The sequence below is a fragment of the Haliaeetus albicilla genome, chromosome 23, assembly GCF_947461875.1.
Source record: "Haliaeetus albicilla chromosome 23, bHalAlb1.1, whole genome shotgun sequence".
Classification (NCBI taxonomy): Eukaryota; Metazoa; Chordata; class Aves; order Accipitriformes; family Accipitridae; genus Haliaeetus; species Haliaeetus albicilla.
The window spans coordinates 8,810,610-8,837,145 of NC_091505.1; the positions used below are offsets into that span (position 1 = coordinate 8,810,610).

At 44.3% G+C, this 26,536-nt stretch overlaps 1 protein-coding gene across 5 annotated transcripts in view; it reads right to left on the reverse strand.

The window, feature by feature from the left end:
- PASD1 (PAS domain containing repressor 1) overlaps positions 1–26,536 on the reverse strand; it is a 107,350-nt gene that overhangs the window by 12,369 nt on the left and 68,445 nt on the right. For 4 of the 5 annotated variants that reach the window (XM_069811117.1, XM_069811120.1, XM_069811116.1 and 1 more), the window contains exons 2-12: positions 17,062–17,153; positions 15,487–15,543; positions 13,917–14,071; positions 13,062–13,153; positions 11,129–11,218; positions 9,898–10,018; positions 8,600–8,713; positions 7,809–7,927; positions 6,893–6,975; positions 3,040–3,146; positions 142–289 (exon numbers count right to left, since the gene is read on the reverse strand). In XM_069811117.1, the coding sequence (XP_069667218.1) occupies positions 142–289; positions 3,040–3,146; positions 6,893–6,975; positions 7,809–7,927; positions 8,600–8,713; positions 9,898–10,018; positions 11,129–11,218; positions 13,062–13,153; positions 13,917–14,071; positions 15,487–15,518 (1,061 nt within the window). In that variant the 5' untranslated portion in view covers positions 15,519–15,543; positions 17,062–17,153. Of the gene's footprint in view, positions 1–141; positions 290–3,039; positions 3,147–6,892; positions 6,976–7,808; positions 7,928–8,599; positions 8,714–9,897; positions 10,019–11,128; positions 11,219–13,061; positions 13,154–13,916; positions 14,072–15,486; positions 15,544–17,061; positions 17,154–26,536 lie in introns of those variants that run through there. The other variant, XM_069811121.1, reaches the window with a different exon arrangement.

Genomic DNA, 26,536 nt, shown 5'->3' on the forward strand with positions numbered 1-26,536 from the left:
ATAATAGTTTTATAGAATTGCATACCATCTTAGTGCGTCAATATGCACGGCAAATATTTGGCTAAGGCAAAACAGAACTAGAGAAAATAATGGACGAGCACATGGGACATACATTGTGAAGTGTTTGGTGCTTGCTCCTACCTAACTACCAGGTGAGTGCAAACGATGAACTCGGGTTTGGAATTCCACTGGTGGTAGGTGATGTAGTAGTGTGTCTGCAGCCATATCCACTGCTGGCCTTTGGTCAGGAACCGATAGTAACAGGACTTCCCTTTTCCAAACTGCATCACTGTTAGACAAAAAAGAAAGCAATTTATAGCAAACAGAAATTTCACGGTGCAAAGGTGATTAGAAAAACCACTTGCTCCCACACGCCTCTTGCAGTCTGCTACTGCACTAAAATGGCTCTTGCAGTTTTATAAACACGACAGAATACACAACCAGGTACTGGGCTTTTACTTGGGTTCTTTTCTGCTACTCTTTTCAAGAGCGCGCTTTGCTATTTTGAGATTGTTCTTATAATTGGCATAACCATATAACTAGCTATATTCTTATAACTTATTCATGGGCATCTCTGAAATAAGCATAAAACCCATAAATTAAACAAAGTATTGGCCTTTCACAAGTACATGAGAATGCATTTCAAAGACTAGGGGCTTGAAGTCAGGATCCTAACAGTGACACAAAACAATAAGATAGTGGAATTTTAGCAGTTTAATTGAGAGTTTTCTTTCAAGAGATGACCTAAATACACCAGACTGGTATGTATTATCAGGGTATGTCCAGAAAAATCTCAAGTGGTGTAATACAGCTGGAAAATAATGAGGGGAACTACATTAATTAACCACATTAATTGTTCCCGGACTGCTGGGAGTACAAAATGAAACCTGCTGACTTAAAATACCCATAATTAATGCAAAGTAAAATACAAACGTGGTTTAAGCAAACCCACTTCACTTCACAGTAGGCAAGATGCCTGCCCAGAGCGGTCAACCTGACAAACGGGAACTTATCAAGCCACACTAACCCAAGTATTTTTACTCACCTACACACCTCTACTTTGTTAAATATCAGGACTAACTTCTTTAGCGATCCCATTAACAGCCACGGGCTTTCGATGAAGCACTTAGCAAAGGCCTTCTGGCTACCACGCCATGCTGGGGATCGCTCAGCTCCTAGTCCTGGCAGAGATTTCCTGAAGCAACTTCTATAAGGCACTTTGCCAGCACTTTACTTTGTCCCTCTGCACAGTAACATTAAAAGATCCTTTCCTTTAGGTGCGTTGTGCAAATACTCTTTTAATATGTAAAAGGAGATCTGTGGCTAGTAAATATGTAGAACGTAAATCACTAAATAGATTCTCTGCTGAATGATCTGACCCCACTCTCAATATAGTTAGCGTCTACGTCAAACCACATGCACATACTACCAAAGGGACATCGTCTGGTTAAAAGTAGCTCACTTCTGTCTGAATGGTCCTTTAAGCAAACAGCACTAAAAAGTACTGTACTTGAGAGCAATTAAAATATTCCTTTGATAGTCCCATCTACACACTTGCTGCACTTGGCACAACTTGTGTCTAGCCCCTTTCACAGCTTCCTTTGTATGCTCAGCTGGGCAACCGCTTCCCCGCCGCCTGTTTCGTACCAGCACTTTGCCTTGACAGGGCAGAAAAGCCAGCAGGCAAGTGGAGTGGGGAAACTTGACATTCAGAGAAGTAATTTTCTCCATTCTCTACTAGGTCCTTTAGCATCTTATACATGTAAGTGGCTGGGAGTACGTGGTAAAGACGGAGCTGGTTTGCAACTCAGGGAGAAAGCAGCTTGTCTAGCTCCAGCGTGCTGGGGGGCTGTGGAGCTTTTTGGCGTCCCTGCATCGCGCTGCTCTGCATCTCAGCATAATTACAGCATCCCACCTTCACCACTCTCTGGGGTGTCCTTTTTTTCTTTTGACACTCTCCTTTCAAACAGAGATAGCGGAGACAAACAGATAGAGAGTTTGCCCAACAGGCAACCTATAAGTAACATTTCTTGGCAAAATACCCGATTACCTAGATGCATTTTACGAACTGCTTAGTTACTTTTCATTACAGTGCTTGGCAATGCAAACCAGCTGGATGACAGACCTAATTGCGGCTCAGTATCTCCGTCTGAAGTGCATGCAATAAAATGGAAAAACAGTCTTAGGGATAAAGCATCTCACGTGTTCGTCTGGTAGGAACAGCACACTGATTAACAGTAGACCACGTCTGCTGTCACCTTTTGCCCTTCCTCACATCAGCTCCAGTCTTCAGCAGGACATGGTTCTTCAGCAGCGGGCTGCACTGCCGCAGTACTCGGGCTAAGCGCTCCTTCTGACCTGGCTCCTCCCGGGCTCTTGCAGGTCACGGTATTTCACCTTGCACAAAGATGAACGTCGTGGATGTTCTCTGGTGTTCACACATCAGCCTGAACTGGACTTTTCTGCTTTACTTTCAGGTCAACCAAAAATGAGCCATCTTCATCCACAGGGAATCTGTATTCAGTACTTTTGTACTTAAAAAAGAGTATGGATCTCCAGAAGCGTTTTACTAATAGTGAGTGAGGTTCACAACATCTAATCGCACAGGCAGGTGATCCACGTGCTGCTTTCAGAAGGCGTTTTGGTGAGCTGAGCCTCCTGGCTGACTCCGGAGCCCGGTGGAACAGCAAGAGCCAACCAACAAAACTCCCAGGGTTTGGGGCTGCCCTCACAAACTGGGGGCAGAGGGTGGAAAGTTCTGACCTCCCATCTATTAATCTCATTTCACTCTCAGAAAACCTGTGCTCGAACAGGGTATCTGCCAATTTGGGAAACCTGTACAAAGAGTTCCTGATCTGAGTGAATTCTGCAGGGATTCAACTTCCCAGGTAAGCGTCAGATATGACAGTCTGTCGTGGGAAGAGAAAATTCCCTCGTGCCCCAGATAAAGATGCCTTTTGCTGCGACGACAGTAAAAGGTTTTGCACAAGTGACAAACAAGATCAAAGACAGGCACGCTGCAAAGGGAGAGGAACTTACAGTGTTCATGGCACCTAGCAAGAAGCTCCAGGTCATCTGCGTGGTAGTAATCATACCCTGACGTTCCCAGAACCTCAAAGGGTAAATATCCTATAATAGGTGGAGCCCTAGAAAGGAAGCAAAGAGCAGGGAGTGAGCACAAAACCTGACACTTTGACATCCTGGCAGATACACACTGTGATATTTGCAACCAAAACCATCTTGTATGTTCACTTCGCAGGGCAATCAGGAGTGGATCTGCATATACACAATGATGTCTTTTCGTACACAAGCAAAAAAAAAACAACAAAAAAACCAACCAAACCAGCAAGGGAGAGGTAAAATTTGAGAAAATGAAAAGGTGTGTGTTTACTGTTTCATAGCCTATTCATTATGTGGGTGTAGAGAAAGGCATGTACATATGCAAGTGACTCAATTCATTAAGCATGCTTGTGAGACACACAGCTTGAGAAACGCTACGGCTGTTCCTGTACATAATAACATGGAGCTCGAGTAAAATTATTCAGTAGGTTGGATGTAAATGTCATCTGGGTTGTAACTGTAGAAGAAAGAGTAAGTGGGAAGCTGCAATGTGTGTCAGGACCAGCTTGGGTAAAAGAAAAAGTAATTGTTCCCATGGAAAAGCTTGGGAAATCATAACCAGCAAAAATGTTTCTATGCTGGTACTAAAGGTAAGAATAGGCACGGGGCTGGTTTTAAGGACTGTTATTTCTATGGCAGGAAGAGAAGGAATTGACGAAGTATTTAGATAGACACATTGCAATGATTTAACCTGACTATTCTGCTGTCAATTCTAGATTTTCCCTTTTCTAGGCAAAATATGAGATTTTTTTTTTTTTTTTTAAGCACATGTCCTAACAACACTGAGCTTCTGCACAGCCTTCACTGGAGCCTGCTAGCTTATGATTATGAAACAACACTGAAACGTGAGGAGAAAACCATTATTTTTGCCTCTACCCGCTCTCTCAGCATGCCACCTTCTGTCCCCTAGTGCTCAAGTACACTCCTGCTTGCACCAATTCAATCACCGCACTTACTTGGTGAGGCAGGACTTGTGCTAATTTGGCTCCACCTATTTGTTTTGGCTGCTGGATGTGCTGATAGCATGAGGCTCACCTGCCAAGTTCAGCGCGTTCCTCAGGAATAAGGCGGCGGTGTGTTAGCGAAATGGTTAACGATTCGAAACGGGGGCAGGCTGAAGGTGTCACTGCCTATCAAACGCGCCTCTCCCGCTGCCCTTCTCTTGGGCTGTCAAGCGACCTTCTTAAGGAAGGTGAATGCCATAAAGTGGCCAAGAACGTGAGCAAAAAAATAATTTAAGTGTAGGTACATTCGGGTTTGGATGGATCAGTCCTGAGTCTTCTGGATATTAATGTGGGAACTTCTCCTGTCTTGGCTGAGCGACCCAGCTCCACATTTGTACTCTTGAGAGACACGGTGGGCATAGATTATTCAACGAGAGAGAGCTCAGACAGGTCTATAACCCCCCTATTCCCCACAACTGTGGGCAGTCTGGCACCAAATGGGAAACGGGGGAAAAGAAGGACAGCCAGGGATCGGCTCAACAGCAGCCCCGGGAGGATCAGGGTCCGAGCAGGAGCTCCCGAGTCCCAGCAAGAGCCAGCCCTCCGCACTCTCTGATGGCAAATCTCTTGAAACAGAATGCGCTTAGTACACAGTGGTCTCTGCCACAATACAGCTTTCTTTATTCAAATAATGTTTCATAGAGCACTGTGTTCCTTTTCCTCATGTGACCCAGATTTCTGTTAATGATGATAATATGTGTATTTATTAAAGTGTCCTTCCTTGCTGTCTCTTTGGCAGAACGCACCAGTGTCTCTCCCATCTTTAATAACATGCTTATATTCAAGACAATAATGTCTTTCAGATGCACATCAGATAAACATTTGAGCTGATCAGGAAAGTGTTATGACTTTCACCAGAAATCTTTAAATGAGAAAGCAACCCCAAAATGCTCCTCCTCCGTCATTTGACAAGGAGCTGCCTTGCTTGTGGAACAATTTGAAAGTGTCTTGTCAGCTTAAGTTCCAGCCTTGAGGCCTGCAACTTGCTGTACAAATGGAAATGCACAATCTTCAGAGAGCCTTTTGAGTGCAGTTGTTTAATAAATGAAGGGAAAATAAGGAGAGGACCACAGTGCAGAAGAGAAATAGATCGTTATCAAGGTCGACAGGTTTTCTTCCTCTACACATACTTACATGTCGACCCAGAATACAGATTTTTTCCTAGTTTTCTAATGTTTATCCAGATCTATGGAGTGCTTTCTGCATTATCTGTCTTTAGTCCAATGTATGTTATCGTCATGATAGCAAAGGTCCTGGTTCCGACTCGTGCTGGGTACCCTCTGTCCCTACTGATGGCACATCTCAGCATCGGGTGGCGTGAGTTGACACAAATAAGCAAGAAACAGCAAAATACCCAACAACATTTCACAGCGTCCTGCAGACTGTACTGGAGAGAGGTTTGAATCAGTGATTAAACGAGACAACCCCCACGATCCCTTGCTCATTCTTGGGTCTGGGCTTACCACTCGCATCCAGGGCTGTCACTAACTCTACCTCAGCATCTGCATCAGCTTAATTTACTCTCAGTAACAACAGTTTCCTCACTGGGGATATCAGTGGGACCAGAGTGGCTGCAAGCACCCAGCGCAGAAGGATTCCTCTCTGAGTCATAACCTAGATTCATCAAAAGACTCTTTGATAGGTTTCAAAGCAGCTCCTGCTCGCCTTATTCCCAGGAACTGCTGGGACACAGCCCTTTGGAAAGGCAGCTCACTTCATCAGACAGCAAAGTAAGGGGCTTAGGGCTCTTTCATGCATCTTAACATTAATCACCTGATTCTGAAAATGTGCATTACTGGACAGGCCAATTAAAGTCTAACAAAGTCACTCCAGCAAGATCTCGACAACATGAACAATAAGCCAACTGTCCCAAACCACACAGCATTAACCATAGGGCTGTCACAGGGTCAGTTCCTCCATGCGTCAAGGTAAGGAATGTGAGGTACGCATCTTGCCTACTTTATAAATGCAAGTTATTATTCATTTATATTTGTTCTCTCTCTTTCTTGCTGTAAATGTGCAGATGATATTTAGGGTTTTTTCCTCCCAAGTATTTTTTTTCCCTACAGCCTTATTTACTAGTCTTCTACTTCTAGTAATGACTACCTTTGCACAGTTTGCTAAGGGAGGGATAATGGAAAGGGTAGGATTTTGCAATGTGCTTATGCATACATGTCACATACAGAGAAGTAAAAGAGTGAACAAAAACCTCCAGCTTCTTTTGAAGAAAATGAATCCTGTATTAATCAGCTTAATAAAGTAGTTCCACTCTGTTTCATTCACCAAGCTGAATCTGAGCCCACCATATGGCATTGTCAAAAACAAATCTGCAATTAAATAATCTAATCCACTGCTTTTTCTTTTATTTTATAAATTCTGTCACTTCTCAAGGTGAAAATCAAAAGTTTATTGACACAGCAAAAGATTTAGAAGGATTCCTGGAAGCTGTAGCTGGAAAACAGAGGAGCTAAACCAATACAGGGAACAGGACTGACACTGCTTAGTTTTAATGACTTAATATCTTGGTGAAGCTAGACATTTTGCTAGACATTTTCCCACCATTTTATATGGTTTCTTACCTGCCTAAAATGTGGACAAGAGTAAAGCATTGAAGGATGCCTAATAAGCAAGTTCAGAGTATTATTACTTACTCAGTTGCATTTAATTGGAGCTATTCTACTTGGGATCTCAGGCAGTAGCTACACAAAGTTTTCTATTTTTAAACTAGAGTTTGTTTATTGTTCAGTGACTAAAACGAAATCTCTTACCTGTGGTCCAAGAATAAAAACTTCCACTCCAAACTATGCCTTGATGTAAATTCTTCACATGGCTCTTCAACATTGCAGAGCTCCTGCAAAACAGTTGGCTCATTCAGACATTTAATTCTATGAAATGGCAAAAGGAGCCCTCTATCAAGACCAAGGGTGCATCTTCTCGGCATAACAAACCCTAGCAAAATGTAGTGCTTTTAAAGCACTTGACTTATTTTCCTCTAAGGAATGTATAAGCCTTGTTTTATAGATGCATAAACTGATGAAAAGCGGCTGACTAATTTACCCTGGGCTGAATTTCAGAGCTAGAATAAATAGTCCAACAGCCTCATCTTGCAGTCTGTAGGCAAAATTCCCCAGCTTTTTGTAAATACTGGTATCCGAATATGGACGGCAGCACCAGGTCCAGCCTCAAACCGAGCTGGCTAATGCTCTCTTGAGCAAGAAGCACCTACGGTCGTTATCCCTGTCATCGCTGCACCACGGGACACTTACGGACCAGCAGAAAGAGTCCATGAAACACGGTGTTCACGGTGTTTCAAGATGCGGGTGGCCTTCTTACACAAGAAGGGCTGTATTTCTTTAAAGGCCGCAACTTTTCAAGCGGTTTCGCTGGTCCCCTTGTATTGGCGCTTCCTGGGCCGACCGCTCCGAGGGACCCCATCGTACGACTGCCTCTTCCCCAAAGCAGCTCCCGCTTTGTGTCTCGCCATTCCAAAACACGCACTCACGTCGTCCCACTCCCAAACGCAGCGGTGTCCCCTCTCATTTACCTCTGCCCAAACAACCTGTGCCGCTGAACGTACCCTTTGCCAGGCTGCTGCGACACGGCCCGTGGTACCCGCAGCAGCGCTGCCGCTGGGCACCGGCCGACCCCCGCGCGAAAGGGAAGACGCAGTCGCAGAGCTCTCACCTTTAAGAACTGCGGTGTGACAAGACGAACAGTTGCTACAAGGCAAATCTGCTCCTCCGTGGCTGACCTGAAAGCTCGTGCAATAGCTGACTCAAAGCCATTACAGGAGGGTGTAGGCACTAGACACAAGCAGACAGTTTATTTAAGAAGAAGAGGAAGGAGAGCTTTCTTTTCATGTTAAGACAGGTACAATGACTGATGAAACCCGAGCAACAAACTCCTCCTACCCACAAGGCGATGCCATGCTGATACAGGCTGATGTTATTTAAAGCATGACCCTTTAGGCTCTGAGTTACCCAGTCGTAACCACCTACCCCTGGCATGCAGGGAAGCTTCGTAAGACAGCTCTGAGCCCCTCAAGTGTGCAGCCACAGTCTCCTTGTCAGCCTTTCCCCAGCTCAACGTTTGCGACATTCAAGATTTTACAGGTTTCTCAAACTATTTAGTCTTTAAAAAGCATCGTTTGATTGCCACAAGTGAAACAGAATAGCACATTTTACTGGTTATTTGAATAAGTAGGCTGCTTTACAATTCACAGTGGGTCAAATGGAGGTAGGATCAGTCTGGTATCACTTCTTTAAGCACAGCATGCAGAACAGTGCACTCTTCTGACCAACGGCCTCCCCACCACTTTTATACAAAAAATATCTCCAACATATCTACAACTCATTCCATCCCTGCCGATTATAGGGCATTTTCAGCTGAAACAAGGCCCTTAGGAGGCTACAGATCAACACACAATTTAAAGGACAGAGGTAGAGAGATAAAGGTAGGCTGGAGCAGTAACTTACCATGAGTAAAATATTTAAAATCCACTACAAATTTCACATATTCATACATCAGGGGTTCATTTGGATCTAAGCTGCCTCTTGCTAAATGGCAGCAAAACTCTACTTGTTTTTCCGCTGAAATGAGAGAAAGTGAGGGAGACATACACAATGTTACTAGAAGTCTGCACTTTAGCACATTCCCTATATCAAATCTGTCTAGGTGCTTATACCAACCCTGCTGCTGTGGTATCTGAGCACACCCTGCTGGGATGCTCTTGATACCCATAAGTAAATATATAACTACTAGGAGCAATGATCAGCCGGTTCTGCTGACGGAACTGTATTCTCACTCTTTCTCGCATGGCTTTGCAGCCACCCCACTACGCTGGGCGTGAAGCCCTGGCAATATTGGTCAGCAGTATTTTCCCCTGACTTTGTGCATGTAAAATTTCATGCAAAGCTGTTAAATGATATTGCAGTATTCTGCTCTGACACTGCTCCGTAGGACTCAGACCCAAAGGGCACTGAAGTCACCCTAAGCCTTTCCATTAATGGCAGAGGGCACCGTGCCAAGCTCTTATTCAGTTTTCTGCCCAAGGTCTGAACTCCACGAATCAGAGCATGTGGTCTTCAGCCGGAGAGAAACCAACCCCAGGGCAGAGCACCAGCATGAGGGCTGACCAGTTCCCACTGATGCTTACGGGGCAGCAGAGAGGGGAGGTTAGCACTGCCCAGCCACGGTGAACCCACCGGGAAAGGGGGGTCCCAACACAGGCTTGGTGAAACGTGGATGTTACAAAGATGTCGCTGCCTGCTCTGGTGCTGGGGATGTTTTCTTGGGGAAAGGCACAATTTGGGGGTGGGATGGCAGACAGCAGTAGAGATCCGGATGGAGCGTTCAGATAGGAAGGCTGTTGCTTAAATTACATGTAGGTGTCCTCAGACATGCAAGCTTCCTAAGGAACAAAGACTCTGCCAAAACCCTTTGGGATTTCTCCTACCCTTTTCCGTCCCCCAAGCCTCTCACTCCTTTCACAGGCTCAGTCCAGCATCCTGCTCTGGGAAAAATATCTAATGATTCACTGTCCTCTGATGCAAAGCAGACAGTAAAACAAAGACTGTCCAAATCAAAGACCAAGTACTGGGAGCATGTAGGAACATTAGATGATGTGCTGCATTAAAAACCAGAAATATTAACTGCAGCAAAACAGAAGTGGCAGGCCCGAGAATTAAATAGCTGGAGAGCTCTGTGCAGGCTCCCCTGGGAGCTGTTTGCCTTTGGCAAATTTCCCTGACCGACAGACAAGAGCAGAGCTTACCGTTTAGAAAATCAGCTGCAACAGGATCTGTCATGAGCACGTGTGGAGAAAGGAGCTTGTACACCTCGCTCTGCTCCCGCTCAGGCAGAAAGTTTAATATATTTTGGTCCACCAAATCTGACTGATACAAAAGAACGCTTTGTCATGTTCAGCAGTACAGCCTGACACAACCACACGCCTTTTCATCCCACAGCAGAGCACAGACGCTGCCGGTCTAGCGTGGATACTTAAGACAAGGAAGCCCAGTCAATCTGCAGATGGATCTAGGGCAGAATATAACCCCAAGGTTATTTTACCCCAGGGTTGCCATCTATTTGCAAAAGGTTGAACAGGTCCCAGAAGTTGCCCTTCAGTTCAGCCAGATGCAAGCTAGAGAAGAAACCCTGGTACCACAGGAATACAACATGATGAGAAATATCATATCAACGTGAAAATTTGAAACATTTCCCTTTGGAAGCATGAGACAGAAGTGGGAGAGCCCCTCCTCACATCCTCAGTTTTTCTTCTAGGCTGAACATCTGGCAAAATCAGCTCGACCTGCAAGTGGTTCAGTGCTGATAAACCCACACATCCTGACTAAAGACTCTACCAAAATGTCAGCACATATTTGATTCTTTGCACACCAGGACATTCAGCCAGGTTACCTGTGTGTTCAAATTTGCCCTCATACAGCATTGTTGGTGTCTCACGCTTGGCACCAGATAAAAATAAAAAATGCTTTTGAGAGGGCAACAGAAATTTCTGCACCTGACAGCTAACTGATTTCTAGAAATTCTCTCAGTAACCTCTGAGGCCACACACTTGTTACTAAAGACCATGGGCTTGAAGTAGAAAACCCCCATGTCATTAGGAGAGCATAGATTTAGTCCTGAAATAATCTTTAAATTATCTGAGAAGAGCATCAGCATGCACAGATTTCACAAGCATGAGATTTTCCATATACCTGGTGGGATAAACACCACCCAGACCATCCTTCAGACATGCAGCCAAGTGGCGAGCTACGAGTACAGCGATTTTGCGTAGTTTTTTTTTTTTAGCTAACTCACAGACCCTGAGAGAGAATCTGTTATTCACAGGAGCTTGAGAAACTCCCTAAGATTTTGTTGGTTCATCGCCCACCCACAGTCAGTTGCCTCTTTGGTTGGACAAAACCAATTCCCAGCCCTGCAGTGACGGGGCTGCGTTAAGGCAGGGGAATGATTCGTCAACATATTGCGTTGTCAGAACTTACCGGTAAGTGTCCAAGCAGAGACGAAACACTATCAGATACATAAATAATAATCCCATCAGTGGTAAGAGCAATGAGAAAGCCATCTAGTGCCTAATGACAAAAGGCAGGCAAAAAGAAAAAAATAAAAAGAATTATGCAAGGGAACAACTTAAAACATAATAGGCTAATTTGTTCTTTGGTGATGCTTCTAACAGCCTAAAACTAACATAAATCAATTATGGAAATGATAGTTTAATGTGGAAAAATAAAAATTACACATGCTGTCTAACTCGACATTCTTCTTATATTCTTATTTGCTCATTAATACTAAATTGACTTGTATTTTTCACCCAGTGAGTATTTATTTAACATGAAGCAAGACGGTGGTGGTTAGAATTTCTACACCCACACAATCCTAGTGACTTCAGTCACTTCATTATGTGTTCTGACTTACACAATAGTTAACCAATTCGGTGCGTAAAGAGATGTTAGATATCATCACGGCAAGCCCAGCATTGTGGATGGATGGATGGATGGATGGATGGACAGATTGACAGATGGATAAGCAGAGACAGAGAAATTATACAATGCTGTATTTTTTGCAATTTATGGACAATATGGACAAGATCTAAAGCCTTATTTATTTTGCTTAAAGCACTCATTTGTTAGGCTAGACACAACAATTTTAAAGTTCATTTTGTTCCCCCTTTCTTATTCACAATGGTTTTTGTCCTGGAGTCGAAGTTCTCCATCCCTTTAAAGTCACTGCATGTGCTTTCCTCTTTGGGTGTTCTTCCTATTCTTCACAACATCTTCTTGTACCATTGACCCAGTGTCTGTCCCTGTTCTTCTCTAATACTTACCAAGACCTGGGAGGTTTAATCTCTGGCCAGCACTGTGCACAAAGCCAACTCTTCTAAAGACACCATTATGCTGCTCTGCAGCTTAGCTACAGGGAGCCAAAGATGCAGCATTCACCATCTTCCTCACCTCACTGTCATACTCTGCCTTTGCTGAAAATAAGCCCTCTCAGGAAAAAAATACTGATTTTAAAGTAAACTGGTCAACGGTCTAACACAGTCCAGCAAGCCAACAGTTACTAAAGGGCTCTCTCTTCCCCACCACCTCTAAGGGGGGAATTTGTTTTGATTCAGCTGGAACAAACTAGCTTGTTTGGTGAGAGAAATTCCCAGAAAGAATGAACAGACTTTTCCAGGGAGGTGAGTCATGACATCCTGATGAAAAGGAATAACTAAGACACTGCAGCACCTCCCAGCTCAGCCCAGCATACACCCTTATTTTGGTGGGGCAAAGAGCAACAGCTGCCCACGCAGGGTAGGAGATGTCCTCGTCAGAGAAGCATGCAGCACAAACCCAAAAGCAGCATCCTTAAGAAAGTAAAAATGTAGGCTTCTAGATCAGCTAGGCATTTTAGAGGTGAGAGTATCAGAGCTGTTCTCCTGAATGCACTTAAAGGCAATCCAAGGAAAAGATAGAGCATTCACGTCACAAGTACGGCACCGCACAGCTAGCAGCAGCAAAGGCAGCAAAGTAAATGCTGCCTGGCTAATGGGATGTGGGAGGAAGAGAGCTGCTCTGCTTTTTTCAGGTCCTTTCAAGTTTTCGCTAAAACTCCTAGCTCTAGCAGCTCTTCTGAGAAAGGCAATTCTCTTTATCCTCTCTCACCAGGCCAAATCTGGGCCAAATTGGTCTCCATTCCTAAATGAAAAGCTGTTTATCTTTAAGGGGAAGCAATCATATTTTTTAATTCTGTGTCTGCAAAGCATTTAGCACAACACTGGTCTCTCTCAGGTTTGTATTATATGTGCCAGCAGAGTAGAAATCATTAACATTAACATTGGGACTTACAGGTGAAAAGGAACTATATATCTCTGAACTACTCCACTGAACTGATTACTTCTCACTAATCTACGCAGCTTTAATTTCTTCTTACCTCTAACATCAACTGGGTGAACTCCTCGTTGCTAAGAAATGAAGGCTTCCAGTCTTGTCTAATCTCACAGGCTTCTGTCTGTGCTGTGATTTCTTAAAGAGAAAACATCAAAAAAGCAACATGACTCATGCTAGTTGGATTTTTTTTTCATTTTCAAGTAACACTAGATTTCTTTTAAGAGGCTTTCAGAGGAATCATCCTCAGATCATTCTCCACACAAAGCCTTCTTGTATGCAACAGTCGTTTTCCACACCATCACGACACAACTGCATTAGAAATCAAGGAAAGGAAAAGGAGACATTTTGCGTGGTCTGAAGAAATCCTTCAAAAAAATAAGGTCAATGGGGTAATTTCAGAGTAGCTGAGCATCACCATGAGCAGAGCGTGTCTGTGAGTCTGGAGCCATTTCAGGAAGGCTCACGGGAAAGCCCAGGCAGCAGGACAGTCTGCAGACAGCCGTGTCCTACCCCAGGAGACCTGGGGACGGGGCAGAGACCCCCCCTTTCCCCTTTCCTCAGCTTTTCCTCCCTCGTGCTCTGTTTGAGAGCGTACAAAACCCGACAGGGGATGCGGAGGCTAGCGAGGGAAATGGAGCGATGTCACTACATTAAAAAGCCACACAGCACTGCATCTTTTCAAGTATATGTTTAACTGATCAGCACTGTATTCAAACCTAGCCCGTTTCCTAGGGCCAACTGCTACGCCTTACTCTGCCCCTCGCTTAGGATCACGTCCTCTCTGGAGGTCTTAGATGCTTGGAAAAAAACAGTTTTCATCTTCTGAGTGGGGAAACTGGCTGCTGGGCAGATGCAGAGCCAGGGCCTTCAACGGGAGCACGCCAGCACCCTCGAGTACCTTTCTGTTTCTGTAAGAAGTCGATGGTCCTCTGCAGTATTGTGGACTTGTCCATCTTGAGAGGGTGGCCGTGGCCCTGCAGCATTGTGCAAAGCTCTTTAATGAGGACATTGAACTGGTCTCTCCTCTTCTTTTCAGATTTGTTCCGTGATGCCCTGGGTGACAGCAACATAAATGCCGCTAAGTAAAATGAAGGACCTACAGCTCGACTTGGGGACAGGTAAACGGCCCTGCCCCAGCAAAACACTTTCAATGCAACAATCTAAACTCTGCTGGGACTGCTCATTTGTTTAAAATTAGGCTTGGGTGTAAGTAAGTGCCTTGCTGGTGCTTAGAGCCTTGCAGCAGGACTGAAGTCACTATCAGCAAGGAACACCTGGAGGTAAGAAATATGATTTACATTCATTTGAGCAAGACTGTATCCTTACATGCATTTCAGGGGCAGTTCCCATTGTTTTAAAAGTGGTGATAATGAGGTGAAGGCATTATGGGCAAAATTTCTCCCGTAAGAGAAGTCCTGGCATCTACATGCTTATGTTTTGTCCACCTCATTTTTATGAACTTTTGTTTTGCAGTTAGTACACACACATAAAGGTCCAAATGCAAAGAATTCTTAATTCCCTGACTTGCACTTCCAAAAGTAGCTTACAGACAGACAATACTGTGCAGAGATATCTCAACTGCAGAATGAAGTCAAACACACGCTCTTGTATCTGGTTTTGAAAATCTGCTGCCATGATATATGAAACTGGGAATGTTAAGAGTCTGGCTGAGGAAACCACAGACAAGCTTCCAGCTTGCATTAATACAATTTAAGAATGTTTTATTAGGGTTTTCCCCTCCATTAAAAACAATAAAGGAGAAAGCAAATCCATTCAGTTTCTTCCAAAATGTTCTTTCCAATGCTCATATCTGAGATGATAACCCTATCTTCATACAACCTCTTCCAGTAGTAATTAATTTTCTTTACAAGTGTATTCGTGATGATACATGCTTCCTGTGATCTAGACCGAGTGTGGTATGCAGAAAGCATTTCCATTCAGATTCAGGCTGGCATTTGGAGGTTCTCAGAGCCAGCATTTATGTTCACTGCCATTTCTGTTTTGGCACTCGTGTACGATGACTAATTAGAACTGAGCCAAATGCTTCTCTGAAGTGAGACTAACACAAACCTGTGCTAAAACAGGACTGCTTTCTAAGTTTCATGGGCAAATCTACCCCAGGTGAGCAGCACTGCATGATGCCAATAAAACCACAGGTCAGGAGTCCTGCATCAAGATAATAAATAGCCATGGGATAACACAAGATTCTGAGGGCAGGACAACGTAATTTAAGGACGACTCAGCTGATTAACCCATTGTCCAGGTGGTCAAACACACTATGAGAAGCTTGAAAACGGTGACTTAATTATGCTGTTTGTGGTCTGCTATACACAGCCTGTAAACTGCATGGGGGTTTTGCCTCTGACATCAGTGGTCCCAAGTACTTTTTCAAGCATCGAACAACACAGCATTTACAGTTCTCCCCCGAGAGAGCTTCCACTCTCAGTGCTCTGTGCATCCCTTCATACCTCTTTGCCCTGTCCTTCTCATCTTCATCCATCAGTTCGTTTACACAACACAGGGCTCTGGAAGGAAAAGACAGAAAGACATATTCCTGAGACACATTCCCTGATTTTGCTGAGGATGACGGAATGTGGAGCTTACTGGTTTGTACTTCACGACCTCCTGGATGTTTCAATCTTCCCTTTCCCAAACCCCACTCTCGTTATATAGCTTCTTGCTTGTTCTGTCAGCTACCGAGGCTTGAGAAGTGAAGATGTTGCTATACACCCAAACACACAGGTACAATAAGGGTGACTTCAGAGGGAAAGCTAAGAGCCAGCAGCCCCTCAGCCAGCCTTCGCGCTCCCCTCTGCCACAGGATGGGGACCCTGCCGAAGCACTGAACTCTGCACAGGAATCAGCATCTCCTCTGCAAATCTGCACGCGAGTCAGCATCTCCCCTGCAAACGCGAGAGCCGATTTGACTCTGATGCCTGTACCAGGCAGCACTGCGCCTGGTCCTGTTTTGGGAAATCAAACAGGCCGCTGGTTGATTTCAAGCATTGCAATGCTTGAAAAGCATCTGAGATTTCTTTCCCAGTGGAAGGGCATAGGAGCAAGAAGGAAACTGTGCTAATCCCCCAAAGGATTAGTATTAGGCAACAGCAGGGTACTATCAGGACATCTAAGAGATGACATGATAGACAGGTTCATCCAAAGCATTCCGCAGCCAGTGACTGCCGCTTGTGGGCTTCCACCACAGCATCTGAGCTGCGTCCTACCACTGGGATTCACACTCAAGACTTTGAGTTAAAACTTCCTCACCTAGCACTAAGCAGTGAAAAGAAGGGAACGTGACCTGGGTTCCCTGGGTGCTATATGTTCCTGCACCAGAACAGTCATGGTGGGCTCCTGTCTTTACTTTATCTTAACTGTTCCTGCAGCGCAGGTAAGGACAACCGTTGGCAACAACTCTCAGTAACGACACGGCAGCCTCAAGCCCCGTGAAATGATGGAAAATTCACACGAGGGTAACTTCTTCACTGGTGATTTGCTTTCTGTGACTCAGATGGGCTAAGCCCGAGGGACAGGGAGCCAGGCAGCCAGCCAGCTGCCATCGCTCCACGCCACGTCACCCGGGTCAGCTCTGCTGGGGTGTACCCCTCTCGGACACCTCCAAAGAGGAGATTGTACCCGTCCCTGGCATCAGCAGCAATCTGCCTCCATCTCTAGCAAGTACTTTCATTGGCAAAACCTTCCCACCCTGCCCAGCACCCAAGGGGCATTTTTCAATGGGTACCTCCAAATGTTTTCCCCTGCTTTGAGACTACTCCAAGCTCAAACAACTTGGTGGCTATAAAAGTAACATGAAATAAAACCACCCACAACTGATAGGAAGTCAAAGATGCTGCTCACAGTAAAAGCTACAAAAATTTACCCTTCCTTTCCTGTTCCAGAGCAATGATCCCTCTCCCTGCAGTTGACCTGGGCAGAAGAAACTGTCTGATTTCTTTTGTCCCAAAACATGAATGCACTCCATGGGGAGGGAGTGGCTCTCACTACCCGAGTCACTGAAAGCTACAAGCCAAATTAGAAATTACCTGTTTTATTCCTCAGATTCATCAGTCCAGACTGACGGAGCGGGATTAGCACTTCTTATCACCATGTAAATACAGACAAAGAAAAATTAATCCTGGAAGGAAAAGCAAATCCAGTTAAAACATAGTTGTAGGCAAAACTTAGGCTAGAGAGCAGCAATCACTGCAAGCTGAAAAAGTTTACCACTGTAAATTAGAAACATGCTCAAATATAACTGGTGAAAGCTCAGCAAAGCCTTCAGGAACAGGAGTGGACCTGGGCACCACCTGCTGCCTCAGGAGAAGCCTGGGAAGGCCAACTTGTCTTCTCATGTCCAAAAAGCCATGTGGCCCAGCAGCATGGAGGAATGGCCCTTCTAGCTTGGGGCCACTAAGGATCGATTGGAGCCCTTCCAAAGTATGACAGTCTACCCGGCATGCGTGCTATGAGAACCAGCAAGTATGATCCATACTTCATCTATCCAATCTTGCAACCAAAAACCCCCTTCGAGATGAACACGATCAGCTAAAGTCAGTGCAAGCCACAACCACCCACCTGTGGATGGATTTCAAGCCTCCCATTAAGAATTGCTACTGATGGGACACACACTCCTTTTTGTTTGCCATTTAAATGGTTACTAATGAACAGCCTGAACTCCTGACTGTACCAACACCACAGTGCTCATCTCTCCGAAACCATCACTGTTGAAACTTGTCTGGCTTCAGATGAACCTCATTCTCAGGAAGGACGTGGATGCCGCCAGACTGTCCATGACTGACAGTAATATCTTCAACAACAGCCAAGTGTTGGGCCTCCAAATTTAACAAGCTTTTAATGCCCTTGAAGTGACCTTCCTACTTCGAGCCCAGGTTCATGGCTGTTTCTCCTGTTACCATTAGTTCCAACATCAGCTCAAGACACTGCAAAAAACTTGCTGCCACTACCAGGGATTACATTTCTGTGACCATGGTGAGTGAGCAAACATAGCCCCACATTTTTGGTCATCTAAAGGACTAGCATGAGCTTGTTTGTTTCTCCAACTAGTGAAAACACCTCAAAGGGAAGGAAACACAAGAAGGTGGCTGAAGAACCACGGCAAGGGACTCACGTCAGGCATGCACACTGGAAAGGGCAGCGGGGACGGGGTAGGGGCTGACGTTGTGGGGCCGCTGCTAAATACCACGAGCAACACAGATCCCAACCGGTGATACAGTGAGAGTGCTTTGTGGGGGAGGTTCACGTGAGTAACGTGAGACAATGGGCCAAATTCCTGCTTTTTGCAGCTAAATGAAATTATGTCAGTCCATTTGCTCAAAAAATAAAGCTCAGATAAAGCGTGATACAGTCATTCTGAACAGTAATATGGAAGTTACTTGCAAGAGGCTTGAACCTCCTGACACAACAGAAGTACGAGATTAACTTATAAAATACCTAATGTGTTTCAGTGGTAAGTGAATCAGTAAAAAATGCCATTGGGATGAAGTGATCGTTTTCAGTTTGAAACATGAACTTCCAGGGAAAATCTCACACAACTGAAAACAGCACCTGCGTAGCAAGTTTAAACACGGTGGATCTCCTATGCTTCTGTTCTCACAGTCATCATACGCTGGTCAAGTTACAAGCTTTTATTCTAGTTCAAAAGGAATGTGTGATTTTATTTGTTACCCTATTGAGCTACCATGGAACCGAGGTGCTTACCTTAGTCACTGCTGCTCATTGGTCAGTGCTGTTTTATCAAAATCACACAGTTGTTTCTCGTCTAGAGAATGATCCATACAGAAGTTGTGCTAACTTGTAATAATTTTGGAGATACGTAGGTAGGTATAAAGAAAATTCTTTTTAAAGCAATGGGTTAAATTATAAAAAAATGCTTGTGAATACACAAACAGATCTATCACAATTTTTCAGGAAATGTTTTTTCTATATGGGCTTAAGTATGCAAAAATTCAGCCAAACAAAAGGATTCTTCCCGAGCTTTGAATGCAAAGTTTTATGCAGAATCCTTCACACTGCCTTGCCCATAGGTTGTCTAACAACTGAAAAGACCCAGGAAGCCTGACGGGTTTTCTGCCTTGTACGTGTGGTTGCCCTCCCAGGCAGCTTGAATAGCAGTAAGTTGAGGGAAGCGGCTTGGTCACTGAGAGAGACAACAGTCCAGTTAATGCTCACCGAGTCTAAATTGGGAAACGAAGCCCGGATTCTCCGGTCTCCAGCAGCAGCTATCGCATCCCGCTGCAGTACGGCTGATGTGAGCTGCAAGGGGCAGGGGAATGAGGTTTCCCAGGTCTGTCCCAACGGGACACCCCTAATGAACACGAGAAATGTCCTCAGTCAACACCAGACTTCAAGGCTCTAACAGAATAAACAGCCATAAAAGAATTCACAGGCCCAAACACACAGAGAAGCTTTTTGCATGATGCAGCAGGACGGTGAGCTGCAAAAAGTCTTAGTAGAAGACACCTAAGGACAAAATATTCTTAACCGGATTAAGCACTTCAGGACTACATTTAGCTAAGTGCTTTTTGTCTTGTTATGAGCCAGAGCTAAATATAGTAACCAGAATACTTAAGAATAGTTTCATAAGGCTTGTGTACACTCCTCAGCAAGATAAGGCACTTAGCACTACTGACAGCAGTATGTCTGCATGTTAAGAGTATTTTAAATAGCTCCAGATGGAATCTCTTTGACCTTATCTGTATTAACCAGAGGGATCAAAATTTATTTATTGCCTCCTGAAAATCCTCTCCTGCAACACTTGAAGAGAAGGATTCCTGAACTCTATGGGCAGGTAAAGAGAGAGGACGCTTGTCAGTGCTGCTAGCATTGTTTTTCACCCCACCTACAACAGGTGAGGATCAGCTTTCTCACAAAGAAATGCACATCTATCATTGCTTAATGCCCTCTGTAAAGGAAAAAAATTTTCTTCCCTTGTACAGGGAACCTCCAAAAACATTCATAGCATTTTAAGGGCAAGTAATATTTTAGACTTTTCAAATATCACAGTATTTGAAGTTGTTTCCAGGGTTACAGAAAGGGTAATGTCGTATGACAGCCTTAACAATACAAATGGACTTCTCGGACACACAGCTAATAGTTAAAGCACTATCCCATGCTATCTGCAATATTCTGGCACGTTTTTTACTGAAGAGAGAATGAGAGAGGGAATTTTTAAAAAATTCTTTGTTTTGCAGAACTGTCTGACAACTTTCGCCTAAAGACAATGTTTATTTATCAGCTTGCTGCAAATCATCAAAATATTAACGTGACCTTAGGAAAACTCTTAATGGAACATCACATTAGTAAGAATTATCTCCTGAAACCAACAGTTCCTATGAATGCTTCATTATAGCTTTAATTTTAATTATATGGTTATGTCACTGACGGCAAGGCAAAGATCACTCCACAAGTGTGATGCTGCACATTTCTTTGTGATCAGCAACAACTACAGCTTTCTTCGGTCACCTAAAAAGGGTCCCTGAACCCAGCTAATTTGATTGCTTTTCCCAACTATATCGACTGGTCTAATTAAAAATATTCTCTATGCATAAAAACTTTGTTGTGCTCGTATTTGAATTTCCATAAAATTTTGCATTTCAGTAATGTACGGTGGCAGTTAGGGAGTCTTCAAACCTATACTGCAGGAAATATTTTAATTACGGAAATGTGCTGTGCTAATAATTTCCACAGATTTTGCATGCAACGAATTCAGCAGAGAGCCCTCAATTATGAGATGCGGCACTTTGTGGCACAATGCAGTCATAAATAAGAGAGTTAATGCATTCTCCAGCAATACGATTTATATGTCAATATGCCAATGTTTCATTCTTCTTGAGGCAACAGGAGGGCATGACTGCGGTTGACAGCTAAACAGCTGATTTAATTTTTAAAAGGCAGAATTTAACCTTTTCAGCAAAGTGCTACTGATTCAATTACAAGATGCTAATGCAAATGACATTTGAAAAACCAAACAGTGCCAGTGAATCTTCACGGCCGTTTAGCAGAAGCGACCACCCCCTCCGTTCACGCGCCGCGGCACCGCAGCCGCGCCGCCCGCCGCGCAGCTACCCGCGCATTCGCCCGCCACCCAGGGCACGGAGGAAAACCACGGCAGCGGCTCTCACAGCCCTCCGCTGCAAAGGGCTTTGTCCTATACTGAGCAGACTCGATGACAAACTTTGGGACAAATGTTTCTGGACAGGTTTTGTCCCAGCGCTACAGCAAGGGGGCAACAGCAGCAGGAGCTGCTCCGTACGGCCATGGCATTACCCGCTGCCGGAGTACCCCATACGAGCTGCCGCGTCACAGCTCGGCGTGAAAGCATGACGTGGAAATGCAAAGACTAAAACAGATGTTTTAGAGGCAAAGGAGTTGCATCTCTGCATTATTTGACCTGCTTGCTTAATTTTTTTCTGCATGCATTTTACCCTCTCCTTTCCTTGCCATGCCTTGCCTTCTGTTCTTCATTCTTTCCTGCTCTTCTTTCACTTATTACTTAACATCCATTGGTTTGCAAGTCAGAGAACTGAACGTAGACCTTGTTGTTTCCTATGACATCTGCCTTCATCTTTCTATTGCTTTTTCTTCTCCCTGTTCTCCACTTTCCTCTTCTCAAAAGAGAAAAAAAATGTTATAATGATCCCCGTATTGACAATTCAATCAGTCATTTAACTGTGGGAACTCTTGGTTTGCCCAAGCCCGAGGCATGCATGACTGCCGAATTCTGTGTAGGGACACGCTGCCTTAGGGATCATGCCGGTGGGGATCAGATGGGTGTCTTCAACACATTTGGCTCCCATGCCACCTTGGTCCACATCCTGGGTCCTGTCCTGCCCAATAGCTCCTAATTCCAGTTTCAGACCCTTTGCCTCTTCGGAGGACCCGGAATCCCCTTCAGTCCAGTGGTGGAGCTGTGCAGCTCCATCCCTTACAGAAACACCACCCTACATCTCTACCGTGGCTGAGGACGGTGGAGGGAAACGGTCCGGCACAGCACTCTCACCTGTGGCACCCAACACACCTCGTCACGATTTGGGGGTGTCAAGGCAGGGTGACATGCTGTGACCGTACCTACACTTTCACACAGCGTCTTTGTTTACTGGAACACGGGTAACGGTGGTGAATCGGTGCGAGAACCAAATATTCTGCGCCCGCTTTTGTTAATCTATCAGAAGCGGACTTTTTGTGCCACTATTGTAACTATTGCATCTCGATGTGCTCACTTATCTACAGCATACTCTCCCCTGGTTTATTGAGCTCTAAATTTAGCTTGTTACCTGTGACAGATTTATGACTACATTCATTATAGCAGTAACAGCTTCAGACAGAAACTAAGAGGTGCCCAAAGAAAATGGATTATACAAAACAATTACACCATAAAAAAGGCTATATCAGAACACTGTGGTTCAGCACAGAAATGAAATGAAAGATACAGGGAGGAACAATGGTGGTGTGTTGGGGTTTGTTTTTGTTCTTTTTTTTTTTTTTAACCAGGATACACTGTTTTCTGACAAAAGAAAGGGGGAAAAGGTTTAAAAACTAACAGGCACTTGAAAAGAAAAGATGATTACTGGAACATTTTGTTCTCTAGGATTTTTGTCAGATACTGGAGAAAACAGCTAGCCAAGTTTGTTCTGTTCCAGCAAATTACTGAACCTTGCAGGGTTCAGTAACATTGTACAACATCTTCAATAACATCTACAACATTGTAGAATATTATTTAAAATGTCTCCAGGGTTTCTGTAACAAGAAGGGCATGCATTTAATTAATTCTATCAATTTGTCTAATAGTCCCTTAAAATTCTCAAAACCTGGCAAAAGGCAGAACTGCTGATTCACAACCCTAGGTAGTACAAAACTATACTTCTACTGGCACAAGCAGGGTACAATAAAAATGCATATGCAAATAATACTTCTTCTGCAGTCTTGGATTAATACCTGTGTTCATTTGTAGCTGTTTAGTTACTACAGGAAAGGTAAACGTGTGTTGTAGTATGAAATGATGATATCTAACCTATAAACAATTCTTTAACACACCTGACTCAGACAGACATAGAGCCAAATAATCCTCAAGTAGTAACATACTTTTCCCTCATGTAGGATAGGAGCAAAGGCAGCTGTCCACAGTTAGTCCTTCAGCAGAAATTGAGATGTGTGTTTTCCTGGGACAATTTCCAGGAAAGGCACATAGAGCTAAAGAGAAGGCAGCAATATTGCAATCTAACAGTCGGAAGACTTTTGAACAGAATGTTCTCCAAAATTTCCAGCAAATACGAATGCTTTTAAAGCTCTGCCTCTGCTTATGTCTGATCCTGATGATGCAAATGCACGTGTGTGTGGGTGAGTGCATAGACACATATACATAAACACACATTTTACTTCAGAGCAACTTGCAAAAAAATACCGAGAGCAATTTCTAGCAAGGAAAGCAGTGGTGACATTCAGGATGACTCCTGCACCACTCACCTCCTGAGGTTGGAAGTTAAGGAACCATTCCTGCCGGGTGGACGCGAAGGGAAGGTGAGCAGAGCTCCCTCTCTCATGCCTCTGGCCACTTTCTATCATATTTACCTCTTTGGCAAATCACAAAGGATGGGGTATGTGTGTGGGAAGGTTAACCCAATAAATTTCAGCAATGAAAAGATTGGCCAGACAAGCTAAAAGTGGCCTGAAGCTATTGATTCTGCAGCTTAAACAATATGGACAACATCTGATCATAAACCCACCGCTGAAATTCTGGGTAATTTCAGGGTTTCGTTCAGAATAGTTTCAACACTACCAGCTAGGAACATTTTTAAAAGAAACCAACACTCTCTGCTAACTCGACAGCGTTAGCTTCTGCACCTACCGCAGAACTGCCTGTGAAGTGGGCGCTGGGCACCCTGACGCCTTGTGCTCCGTTTTCAGGGATCACCGGCTGGAGCTTCTCCCTGGGAGGTGCTGTGCCTTACTCCCACCAAGAGGACATAGCTTGCATCAACTGGATTTATGGCATTAAGTGAGGTCATTGGGTCCTTTTTCAGTTTTGGATTTTGTTTTGGCAAGTATGTAGATACTAGGACAAACATGTCAAAGCTGTCTTTTTGGATGCGTTACTCTGAAATCCCTCTTGCGATTCCTCTTCTCTTTACTATGGGTGAAACTCATCCCCAGCAGACAGCTACACAAAGTCTATGTCTCATTAAACTACCTACTTTTATGCCTTATGCTCTCCCTGTGCACATTAGATGACAAAGAAAATGAGCTATCTAATTAAACTCAATACCTTCACCTTGACTTTTCTCAGCAAGAGAACACCCCCAGCAACTACCAGTTCATTGAAAGAGGCAACGGTAGCATTCATGTCCTTAGCTGTTCTCTTTTTCTCCTCAAACAATACATTTTTTGCTTTGTTTCTTCTTTGCCTTTCTCAGTCTTGTATATAAAATGCATTTCAGGTGCTAGAGGACGGTACAGATGAGGAGATGCTTGAGGACGGTACAGATGAGGAGATGAGCACTTGTGCTTTGTGTTTGCTTGTGCTGGAGGTTGAACTCATAACACAAAACCAAACGTGAGGCCCGAGGGCTGCTTGCCTTGCACAGTAAAAGCAGGGGCCTTCAACTGGGTCAGGAGTGGGTCCCAGGTGGTTCCAGGATCACACTTCCCAAGCGCTCTGCTCCGGTGAGAAAAACTCTGTGTACGACTTGGCTTCAAAGTCCATGGGCTCACAGGTTGCCGAACCAGCAGATCCTACGTCCCTGGATCCCCCCTCCAAGAAAGGGCAACTCGGCTGCTCCTCTGCTGCTTTGGGCAACAGGTGGGAAGGGCAGCTGGACGGGCTGGATGCTGGACGGACAGCCTGCAGATAGCTGGCTAGCCTTGCCTCTGTTGTTGCTGTGCTTCCTCAGATCTGCTGGGTCCTCCGCACGGTCTGGGGAGCCCTTTGGCTGGTAAAGTGGGAGGTCTTGGAAGTCAGGTTCTTGTTTGGCATCCTGTGATTTGTGCTGAACAAAGTCTACTTTTCTGTTGCTTTGCAAGCAACTTGCTCCCATCCTTTCCCTCCTCTAATGGTTTTGCATCAGGAAGCCTCGGCGCACTCCATAAACACAGTTACCCATCCTTGTTGTACAAGTGAGGAAACAGGGGCACTCTTTTTGTGAGTGCCCCAGTTTTGGGAAGCTGAATTTGAAACAGTAAATGCAGTTACAGCCTAATTTTCAGTGATGCTGAAACCCAGTATAAGCACCTACAAATAATGCACATTTTGGAAAAGCTCAACCTAAATCATTGACCCCAGGTCACACAGCAGAGTTAAGAAGTGAATCCAGATGTCCTGATGATTAGCTCTGTCTATTGGCATTCAGTCAAGTCTTCCCTCCTAAAATTAGCTTCCTGAAGCATCTAAGACTATAGTCTTAGACCTCCCTTAAATAAGCAGCACTGGTAAGAACCGATTTTCAAATGAAGTAGGGGGGAAAAAACCCCAGTTCGTTATTTTTTCCTCAAGTGATCACTGACTGACCAATGAAAGGGCAGCTCAGAGTCACTTGATCTCAAACTTCTTCCTATAAATAAAAAAAGGAAGATTCTTCTCCCTTTTCAAACAACATGAAGAAAAAATATTCTGCCTCAGTAATCCTAGACCTGAGTAATTCAGTCTGCTCTTTGTTGCAATCTGTTTCCCATGTGTATCACCAGCCTGGAATTTCTGGAACTCAATACATAAGGAAGCTATTCAAAAAGAGGAAATAGTATGAGAAAAGGATTAGAGATAGGTCTGAACCAGACTGAAAGCCTCCCTATACCAGAGGAGAATTCAGCTCCTGATCCAGAGTTCAACTTCTTGACTTCAGCCCAAATCTCAAACCCAAAGACTGCCAGAAGGATGAATTTCCCAGAGCCAGACCACATCTCACCTCTGGTTCAGAGACAGAAGAAATGAGAAAATGGATTGTGGAGACCTGCAGTGGTATCGCAGCAGAAGTGGAACAGCACTAGCTCTGTGAACAGTTAAACTGCCGAATAGAATAGAATAGAATAGAATAGAATATTTCAGTTGGAAGGGACCTACAATCATCATCTAGTCCAACTGCCTGACCACTTCAGGGCTGACCAAAAGTTAAAGTATGTCATTAAGGGCATTGTCCAAATGCCTCTTAAACACTGACAGGCTTGGGGCATCGACCACCTCTCTAAGAAGCCAGTCCCAGTGTTTGACCACCCTCCCAGTAAAGAAATACTTCCTAATGTTCAGGCTATGTAAAAGACCTGTGAGAAAATTATAAAGAGCTTTAGCAGTTAAAATTCAAAGTCTCCCATGCAAGCTTACTTAGAGTTTTATCTACTTATCCATTAAATGAATATCAAAGGATTCATTGCAGCTGAGCTAACTGACCTCATTTTACATCTTTGGCTTCACGCGTCCAAGTTCAAGCATAAGAAACTTCTTTACCCTCTTGGTGTGTTTAATTCTGGAGCATTCCAGGTATAATGTGCACATAAGTCAAAAGGAATTTAAAC